The sequence below is a fragment of the Mycosarcoma maydis genome, chromosome 3 (genome assembly GCF_000328475.2).
Source record: "Mycosarcoma maydis chromosome 3, whole genome shotgun sequence".
Classification (NCBI taxonomy): domain Eukaryota; kingdom Fungi; phylum Basidiomycota; class Ustilaginomycetes; order Ustilaginales; genus Mycosarcoma; species Mycosarcoma maydis.
In genome coordinates, this window is record NC_026480.1 from 228,768 (window position 1) to 239,002 (window position 10,235).

General features: G+C 54.7%; 2 protein-coding genes across 2 annotated transcripts; both read right to left on the minus strand.

Annotated features, from left to right (window-relative positions):
- Window positions 1-159: 159 nt before the first annotated feature.
- Window positions 160-5,196, minus strand: UMAG_01512 (uncharacterized protein; the record flags this gene model as incomplete). Its single annotated transcript, XM_011389248.1, has 1 exon — window positions 160-5,196. The coding sequence occupies one exon, from the start codon at window positions 5,194-5,196 to the stop codon at window positions 160-162; it is 5,037 nt and encodes a 1,678-aa protein (XP_011387550.1).
- Window positions 5,197-5,999: 803 nt separating this feature from the next.
- UMAG_01513 (uncharacterized protein) lies at window positions 6,000-8,210 on the minus strand (the record flags this gene model as incomplete). The annotated part of the gene is made up of 1 exon (XM_011389249.1): window positions 6,000-8,210. One exon carries the CDS (start codon window positions 8,208-8,210, stop codon window positions 6,000-6,002), a length of 2,211 nt encoding a protein of 736 aa, XP_011387551.1.
- Between the last annotated feature and the right edge of the window lie 2,025 nt (window positions 8,211-10,235).

Below are 10,235 nucleotides of genomic sequence, written 5' to 3' on the forward strand. Positions count from 1 at the left end.
CCATACCCGTGAGCGCCAGTTGCCATTCGTGATTGTTTATGCTTCAGAAGTGTGCTTAGATTGCTCAGAGAAAGTGCTTTGGGCCGCTCGTTGCAGTCAGATGAGTAAGTTTGACGTGGTTTCAGTCTGGGCGCGTGATGGGTGGGTGTGAATCAAGACTTAGAGCTCGTCGTGAACAGGTGCATCGGCATGAGCCTCGACCTCGTGAGCAGGCACATCCTGGCTGGCCTTGTTCGCCTGGTGCTGTTGGTTGTGCTCTCGCGCGCGCGTCTCAACCTGACTATCAGGCGCAACAACACTGCTACCAACCCTCTTCTCCTCGACCAACCTCTGCGCGAGCCTTGCCACCTCGGCATCGTACAGCGTCCATTCGGGAATTTGTCTCTTGGCTCGATCCAATTTGGGCTCCTTGGTCTTGGGATTCGAACAGAGATCGATCGTCTTTGCGTCTTTGAGCCAGTCGTGCGAGCACCACGTTTCGCACCATAGCCACTCTTTTTCGAGCGTGTGGATCGGTATGCTGGTCTGCATGTTGTTGGGCAGATCTTGGTCGAGGTTGCTCAGCGAGTTAGGGTCGGCTGAAAGCGCTTGGTACTGACCTCGCAATCGATCTCCCGCTGCAAACAGACGGAATTTCTGAAGATCCACCACATAAAGCGCCGAAATATGGTACGGCCTTCCTCGCAGGTAGTCCTTCCAGTACCCTTGTTTCCAGAAGCGAAAGCCATCCATATCTTCACTGTCATCGCCCATCGGTGGATAGCCATACACTTTACCCTCCAAATCCAGATCCACAAGTTCCTGCATGTCGGTCCTCACCACTTGATCTGCATCGACAAAGATGACCTTGCCCAAATCCAGCGGGAACAGCGTATCGAGGAATAGGATCTTGTAGCCCCAGATCGTCCTTTGTTTCTCCTTCTGCGCCCGCAACCAATGCGGCCATGCATACGTCACCAATTCGTACTCGAATCCATATTCTGCCGCTAGGTGTGGGATGAATTCCTTGAACGAAGGAGAGAGGAAGTTTTCGATGAACCAGAACTTGACACTGCTCGAAGTGTGTTTGAGCACAGAGAGAATCATAATGTACGTCATGCGTTCGTAAAGGTGACCGCTGGCGACGGTGAAGATGTTGATATCGGCGTGTTTGCGTGCTGTTGCAACCGCAGTGGCGCTATGCGTTGGTGTAGTACCGCCGACTTGTCGTGCGAGAGAGAAAAGCTTGTCTTTGGCCGAGAGCATCAGTTGTCCAGCTGCTGATGCAGATACAGCCAACCCACTATCCACCGAGTTCTGTTTCTTGACTGGTCGACCTTGCGCATCGAGCTGCTCGAGAAGTTCTTCCTTCTCCTTACCACTGCGCTTGGCGACGCGAGGATAGATGGTTAGACCCGAAAGCGTGTCGAGAGTCACATCGGCACCCGTCTGTTCGACCGGTGGACTGTTCCATCCCTGGTTTCCAACGCTTTGCATCTCGTAAAGCTCGTCACTTCGACCAGGCCGAATCCGCAACTTCCACAAGCCCGGTTGTGCTTTAAACTGGAAATACGCCAGGTTGGCCATGACAATCGTATCCAGACTCTTGCTCTCATCCGGCGTCTCTAACAGCAGCTGCAGTCCACGCGGTACCGAAACAGCGGAACCGGCAACCAATTCTCTCGCGTGACCCTCGATCAGCAGATGCTTGAGCTCGTACACCGCCTTGACACCTTTGGCGCGTGATGTTGACGGCACATCCGCAAGCCGAATGTTGTCCAAGTCATAGATTGCTTCCATGGGCATTGTCAGCCAAGAAGCAGGCGCGTCCAATCCCAGCGTGAGCACGGCTTCCTCTGGCATTCCGAAGAATCGCAATTCGGGCGCAATCACCCTGCCGTCGCTGTCAAATTCGAGCCTCTGCGGCGAACTGAAGCGGTAGAACCTCTTGAGCGGAAGTTGGCTCAATTTGATCTCCGGATTCAGAATCACGCGCAGGTATACTCCCTTCAACTCCCGCAGCATGAGCAAGGTACTCGACCAGCGTTGCGCCGCTTCCGAGATCGGGTTGAGCAACAGCGTGATCCGCACATCGGCCGTCTCACGATGTCCGATTTCAAACATATGCGCTGACGTACCCAGCTGTTCCGCCAATCCCGAGCGCGTACTCGTTTTTGCCGTGAACACTCCTTGACCTGTTTGGTCGTAGACGCCATTCATCACGGACAGAGCTGCAAAGATGAGGCTCTGTCGCTGCTTTGGGTCCATGTCGTCCAAGTCGCGTCGGATGAGCTTGAGTGCTTGCGTCAGGTAAGGCAGCTTCTGACCTGCTTCGTACTCTACAAGTGCCGTGATGTCACGCGCTTCGATGGACGCCACTGTCAGGTTAGAGACCAGATGTCCGTCAACGAGAATCGCGGGTCCCTCGGGAATGGCCAGTTTAGAAGTAACGGCGAGACCGACGCTATTCCAAAAGCGTCGCACTTCCGATTCGCTGATTGGTCCATCAGTGTGCACGCGCAGCTGGTCCGACATCTGCTGCCAAGTAATAGAAGGCTCATCAAGAGCTTGTCGCAGCGCTTGCAGCATCTCGGATGGCAACAATTGACCCAAGTCCCCCTGCTTCAGAAGGTGGAACAGCAGCGTTGACATTGTGGTTTTGCGATCGTTCCAAGCCGACGGCCGGTGCACCACAGCAAGCCTGAATTTGGCATCGTCTCGAGCAAGCGCCTCGAAAGATCGCGTCAGCAACGCCAGACCGTCTTGGGTGTCGACATCTGCGAGCACCCAGACGGTTGAATTCATCAAATCTTGCGATGCAGCAGGGTAGAAAAAGTCAAACACCTCTTCATTCGACGCGACCACTTCTTCGTCGTTGACCAACGCCGAGAACAAGTCCACAGCGCTATGCACTAGGCCGCCTTCCTGCGCGCCAGAAGCACCGGCCACAAGGGCCGATCGGAAAGACAGCGCGCCAACCGAGTCGTAGAAATACGTATCGAGGCCAGGAGTGTCATTGCTGATCTGTCCGTAGTAGATCTGTGGAGCAAGCGCTTGAATTTGTTCCTGAATAGTTTGATGGAGAATGTGGACAATCTGTGGGTGGAAGGCATGATGCTGACCGTTGACAAAGACGTGTCCAGTGAGGCTCTCGTGACGATCAGCACGAAGTCGTTGAATATATGCCCTGCCGAGGCTCTCTTTTTGGATGTAGATGTCATTGTCACCGGCCAATGCTTTCTCGAGCTGGTCGGTCAGAGAGCTTTCGGCGTCGAGGCTCTTAAGGGCAAACTTGGCTTCTTTAATGGCGATAGAAACATCGAGGGCACCTGCAGAACCGGTTTTACTTGCTGCGGCCTTTCGTAGTACATCGGAGGTCACCTCGGCGCCTGCGTGATCCAGTAGGAACCAGAAGAGACGTGCCATACGGATCGAATCCGCGTTCGCCTCGTCCTCGAGCCCGCCGGGGACTAAACCCCAGTGCAAGCCGACACGTCCCAAGCTTTGCAACACCGTGTCGGACAGGAAGCGACAGGTCTCCTTCTGACTCAGATCCATGACAAGCACTACATTGAACAGATTGAGCGAGAGACGCGGGAACTTTCCGGGCCACAAGGGTCGTAAAAGATCCATCAGGTCGTTGGACCATTCGCTTGTCGCTTGGTCTTTTTCGAGGTCGTTCAACCAGGTGATGGCCCCTGTACTTGTGCCTTCAGGTGCGTTCTTGATCTCGATGCGATCGCTTGCATCAAAAGTAGCTGCGGCTGCATTGCCGTCGGCCTGTGCGAGCCAGGCACGTCCTAAAAGACTGGAAGATATGAGATCACCTGCCTCAGTTACGTTCAGCCCGCCTCCCGCCAGACGATGCTGAAGAGCATGGTTCCAGCCTCGCTCCTTCCGCAAGGTCTCTAGAAGCGAAAGTGGCATAAAGTCTCGGGCATTTGTGGTCTGACCATTGAGCCAAAGATCAGATTGGCCCGGCTCGATACGCATGCTGGCCAAATTGAGCACAGCATCAATGAGCGCTGCGGAGGTGCTGGCATCGTCCCACTTTGTCGAGCTGGCGAGCGCTGTTGCGTGCGACGGGAAGTTTTGCGACAGTTCTTGCAGGGCACGCAGCGGGTCGGACGAGTCCAAGATCAGACGTGCCGCTTTAATGCCAAGATCCGCTATTTGGTCATTGGAGAGCGATGACAACGTCACTGCGCTGGCTTCTACGTCTGCATCGATCTGTTCGCGGAGCCATTGCGCATCTTGCGAAGCTCGTTGAGCGGCGTTTGCTTGTTCGCTCTCGGACTCTCCCGGGATACCGACATCACCTACATTGCTATCATCCTTGAGCTTTCTATCGTCGATAACAAGGTAGTCCACTTTCTTCAGGTCAAGAATGGCTCCGTAGCCGGATAGACGCTGGACGTGCGATTTTGATTCGCTGGTCGGCCTGTCGTCGTGATTGTCGGAGGGTCTCCAGCGGAGCGTGTATGTGAACTCGGTGTCGTGTTGACTAGTATGCTCTTCCAGAGTGGAGAAAAGCTCGCGAAAGTTGTCCGAGTATGGGTCTGCATAGAGCACAAACGAATGCGCCGCCGTCTTGCTTCGTGTGTTCTTGCGAGAATGACCGAGCGATACTCCTTGAATTTGAGTTTGCGTTGTTGATGCGGACTTGCTCTTCTGGATGGCTTTGCGAACGTCGTTCCCTGAACACAGCACTTGATCTTGATGATGCACCCAGCTAACGCAAGAAGTGTTTCGAGATCCTTGCTGCCATACCTTGTCCAAGTTTAATGTCTGGTAGAGTTGAACGAGAGCTTGAATCCTTGGACTGCTGTTGCTGAGCGCCAGTGACATGCGCCATGCATCCAGTGCCTCTTCTGCATGCTCAGAGGAAGCGGAGAAGAGCTCATGAGATCTGATGAGCTCTTCCACGATGATCGCTACGTGTTCGTCCGACGCCTGCAGAAGCTCTGATGGAGGGTGCTTGCTTGTGAGCAGCTCGATCAGTGGGAAGAAGCTAGATGGTCGTTGGGCTTGGGCTGCCTCAAGCACCTCGAGTAAGAACGGCGATCCGCCGCTTGTAAGTTCGATTCTGGACCATGACGCCCGCAGCTGAACCTTGACGGGAGGTGCTTCGGCCTTGACGGTGCTTGTCGGGATGCTGAAGGCCAGGATGAGTGCCATCCATGCCCAGCCGATGCCGAGCAAAGGCAGAGCCTTCATCGTTGTTCGTGTAGCAGTGAAACCAAAATTGAGTCGGCGTAACTGGCGTTGTGTCAACTTGGACGAGAACAAGACTGACAAGGACAAGCTGCAGGTTTGATCTGATGGAACAAGCTGAAGGACTCAGCCGGAAGAAGTCGTGGATGTCACAAGATGCTGATGGTCAAAGCGTCAGACATCAGAATATTCCACGTTGCGTGTTGACTTTTCACGTCTGCGAACAATCACGAATCGCGGCATTCAGCGATTCCCTACCGCGCACGCTATGACTCAAGAGTTCATCTTTCCCTTCTCGTTCCTATCAAACAATCGGTCTAGCTTTATAGTGGTCACTATACAACATGAGAAGGATTCTCTGTTCACTAACGAAGCACAGTCGCACTCGAGTCAGAGGGAAAAACGTGAAAGTGATATCCTCGAGACTAAATTTGATCAGGTTGTTCAATTCCATTTCCATCAAGACAATGAAAGAGTGTGAAAGGCACCGAAAGACCTTTACAGCTTCTAACAGGTCCCGCCACAGCATCTCTGCACAGCAGATCTGGCGGCGGCAAAGAGAAATCGTAAGGGAGACACGGGTGACACAAAAAGAAGCACATTCAAGCGGCCCATACCTAACTTTTGCCGGTTGCGATCAGTCAAAGATCGGAAAACAGGCCAGTAGCGCCGTCCCCCTCCTGCAACGAGACCGGCTCGTAGCTGAGGAAGACGGATTCGATATGTATCGGCGGTCGTGTCATCATCAACATGGCAGAAAGGAGGATTGGGCTATGAGAAGCGCTGAAGGAAGGACCTAAGAAGGACTAAGCCCAGTCCCACTTGATCGAGACCATGCCCTCGGCCTCAGAGGCGATAGCCGTGAAGGCTCCGACAGACAGGTCGATCGACTGCTTGTTCTCGCAAGTGGGGCACTCATCGGCGACGGTAACGAGCACACTCTTGCTGGGATCATCGGCGCGGTAGATCTTGATTTGCTTGCCACAGTTGGCACCGTTGGCGTACATCGAGGTCTGCAAGGCTGCCACCTTTGACGAGTCTGCGTTGACTTTGCCACATGCACCAGCATTGCCCCCCTGGTAGAAGAAGGTCGCAAAGCCACCGGTGATGGCGTTTGCGAGGCTGCTGGCTGACGATGAGGCGGAGGACGATGCAGATGACGAAGCAGCAGCAGAAGAAGCGGCCCTCGAGGCCGACGACGAAGAAGACGATGAAGCAGAAGACGTGGCAGAGGACGAGGAGGCTGCGGCATGGGAAGTGGATGTGGGAGCAGCAGAGCTCGAAGAAGCTGGGGTGGCGACTGCTTGCTGAGGCTCCTGCTGCTGGTTGCTGGCAGCCGACGATCCGGACGAAGCTGATGAGGCAGCTGCTGCTGAAGCATTGGACGAAGAAGCGCTACCAGCGTCCTCATCACAGTCGTCGTCATCATCGGCGGCATTCACAGATTCACCGTCATCGTCATCGCAGTCCTCGTCGTCATTGGCATCGTCTGTCTCGCCGTCATCACAGTCATCATCGTCATCACCGCTGTCGGACGAGCCGCCGTAGGACGACGAGCCAGAGCTCGCCGAGGAAGATGAAGCGCTGACAGGACCAGCACCGGCATTGGAAGCGCTGCCCGAGCTGTTGCTCGACACATCCGCACCCGAAGACGAGGCCGACTTGGAACCGCCGGTAGAACCCTTGTTTGAGCCCCCATTGGAGCCCGTGTTCGAGGCGGAGCTTGCACCAGACGAGTTGGAAGACGACACAACAGCCGAGTTAGACCCGGACGCGGCATTCGAGTTGGAAGATGAGCCGGACGTCGAGGTGGCCGTAACCTCCTCATCGTTCTCGTTCTCGTCCTCATCCTCGTCCTCGTCACCATCATCACAGTCCTCGTCGTCGTTTCCGTCAGCATTAGACGATGAGCTGCCGTTTGCATCAGCATCCGTGTCGACCTCTGCAGCCGTTGCGGTAGAAGCATCGTCGCTTGAAGCGGTCGCAGCAGCAGCAGCGGCCGAGTTGGTGCTCGTGGCTGAGGCGCTGCCAGTGCGGGCGCTCGATGAGGTGGCAGAGTGAGTGCTAGAGGCGGTCGATGCGCTCGATGAGGTGGCAGAGTGAGTGCTAGAGGCGGTCGATGCGCTCGATGAGGTGGCAGAGTGAGTGCTAGAGGCGGTCGATGAGTTCGATGCGGTGGCAGAGTGAGTTCCCGAATGGGTACTGCTGGAAGAGCCGCTAGTTGCCTGAGCCTGTGCGCCGGCCTTGCTGTCGGTGCACGGAGTGCTTGAGGCAGCCAACGAGTTGGAGGCGGAGACCGAGGTTGTCGAGGTTGGGCTGGCTGAGGACGAGTCGGAGCCCGAGACTTTGCTGGACCCCTCGTTCTGCGAGTTCGAGCCGTTGGAGCTGGCGTCGCTCTGCGAGCCCGAACTAGCATTGGAGCTGGAGTGCGAGTCAGAGTGGGAGCTAGCTTGGGAGCTCGAGCTCGCATGGTCGCTTGACTCAGCACTGGACTGGGAGCTGGACTGGGCACTAGATTGAGCGCTGGACTGAGCACTAGACTGAGCGCTGGACTGGGCACTGGACTGGGCACTGGCGTGGGAGCCGGAGTTGGAGTCCGAGTCGGATTCACTGTCGCTGTTGCTGCTGGACTGAGCGGAAGACTGGCTGCTGCTCTGACTGCCGGGGTCGCTGTCGGAAATGCTGCTAGATTTGGCGGACGAATTGGACTGGGAGGAGCTGCCATCATTGGAGGTGGAGCCACTGATAGAGCCTGAACCAGAGATGGACGCGGACGAGGAACCATCTCCGTTAGAAGCAGAAGCGGCCAGACTACCTGCGCCGGAAATGGAGAAGGAATCATCACGTCGCACCTTGCGTTGCATGCGACGAGAGTGGGAGTGGAGGTTGTGGTACACGTTGCCGCCAGCAGCAGCGTGTCGGGAGTTAAGCTGATGAGCACCAGCAGGCTGAACGCCGACAGAGGCGAGGGCGAAAACCGCGAGGGCCACACAGACGGTCTTAGCGATGGGGGCCATGGTGAGAGATGCTAGGAGATCAGAGAAAGTGGTGAGGGTTGACAAGGGCAAATGCAGTGACAGGCGTGATGCAGGGAAGGAGAGAGCTGGAGGATATGGTTGGGTGAAGATGCCAGTTGGACAGAGACAGCTTATCAAAAGAACCTAGCCACGCTGGACAAAATGCAGAGAGACCGAAAATGCAAGAGATGTCGGGGACTTTGAACCAGATTGGGAAAGAGACGGAAAGAGCAAGGAGATGGTGGTGGGGTCGTTGTAGAAGAATCTGTACGATCGATCAATCAAACAGACTTGGAGGAGAGGGACAAAGTATCGAAAGAAGACCAGCAACTTTGGATACGATGAGGGCTGATGAGGCTCTATCAAGAAGAGAAGACGTGGAAGGGGGGATGGCTCGGTGGAGGGAACAAAGGATGGAGGAAGGGGAAAAGGAAGGATGCTTGGGCGGGAAAGAAGAAAGGAAAGGGTCAAGTAAAGGAAAGCGATGCAAACGGGGTGAATCAGAGCAAAGGGGGCCAAAGCACCAGTCAGGCACGGCAGAGAAGGGCAGAGTCGCACTTCGATGCTAAGTTATCCGAGACCAGCGTGACTAACGGCCAGAATGGAAGGCCACCAAAGCGACTATGCAACGGAGCACAAGGTCGAACCTTCTGTGCACGGTGGTATCAGCAATATTCACAACAGCCGATGCAAGAGATGGACGAACGCGCGAGCACAGCCGCCAACGCAACGGCTTTGCTGTGCCTTTGTGATCTTGATGTCGACGGTCTGCATCAGCGCGACCACCTACGTATGCCAACCTAATCACGAATGTGACGTTACTGCGCAATCGACGAGAGGGGCATGCTGGGCGTTCTGCAAGGCAAGTCAAGTCACCGCATGGTGAGCGAGCACCAGTTGACTTTTCGAGCTCAAGTGAGACAACGCCAGCTGTCAACAGCGAGACCGAGGCAAGAACACTAAAGAAAACCATCCTTTTGACGCGACCTGCCAGTTTCTCTAGTAATTTAGCGGCGGCCGAAGTTTCGTTAGCGAGTGACGAGGGCGGATCAGAGCGGTGCGAGTGCTCGGCAAAGCGAGACGATTCGTGATTGCTTGGCAGGACTCACTATCATTACTTGACATCTGAAACGAAATCAGACGCGGCGGCGAATCACGAATCGTGAATGTACCTCGCTCTCAGCCGCCGAGATGTAGCTCAGCGCCTGATCCCACATGAGGACGCATAAATACTCTGATGGTGTTTCTCAGTCTGCTTGGCTAGATATACCAGCAGATGGTCTACAGATGGACGAACATACAAGACGCGGTTGTTCGGCGAAGAAGACAAGCGTGCGTTAGGCGAGGCTGACATACAAAGGGCCGTAGGAATTGGTTGGCGGCGTGATCAACAGGGATTTATGAATGGAAGCGCATGGGCGATGGCTGCCGATGGCATCGATGGTGCCAGCCCGAGAGTGATTGTAAAGAGAAAGCGAGACTCGGAGCGATCGAGAGAAAAGTAGACAACAGCACAGATTTCTGTTGTGTCACGCTTGTGCATTCAATCGTGAATCATGAATCACGAATGTTATGACTTGAATGCTCTGAAATCACACCTGACTGATCACCAGCAGCAAGGGACTGATGCTCCGATGCAGCTGTTGCCGTGCTGATGCATTGTGCTTGATTTGCTGGCGGAGAGACTGACTGCTTTGCTCAACGTGTGTCTGGTTTGACAGCAAGGCATACAATACCGAAACATCACGCATGCGAAAATCTTATTGATAATTGTTAATAATAAAAAATCTGTGATTCATAAATTTTGATTTCATCGACGAGCCAAACACCAAAAGAAGCCAAGGAAAACATGAAAGGTGTGATCCGAAGCGATTCCACGCTCGGCGTTCTGTGAGCTCTCCATGCTCTGCAACGCTGCCACAACCGTCTGCTTGACAGTATTCACGAGCCATAATCACGAATTGCCAGGTGCAGCCAAAGACTTGATCGAGCAACCACGAGTCGTGAATGGTCTCGAAGACTAGC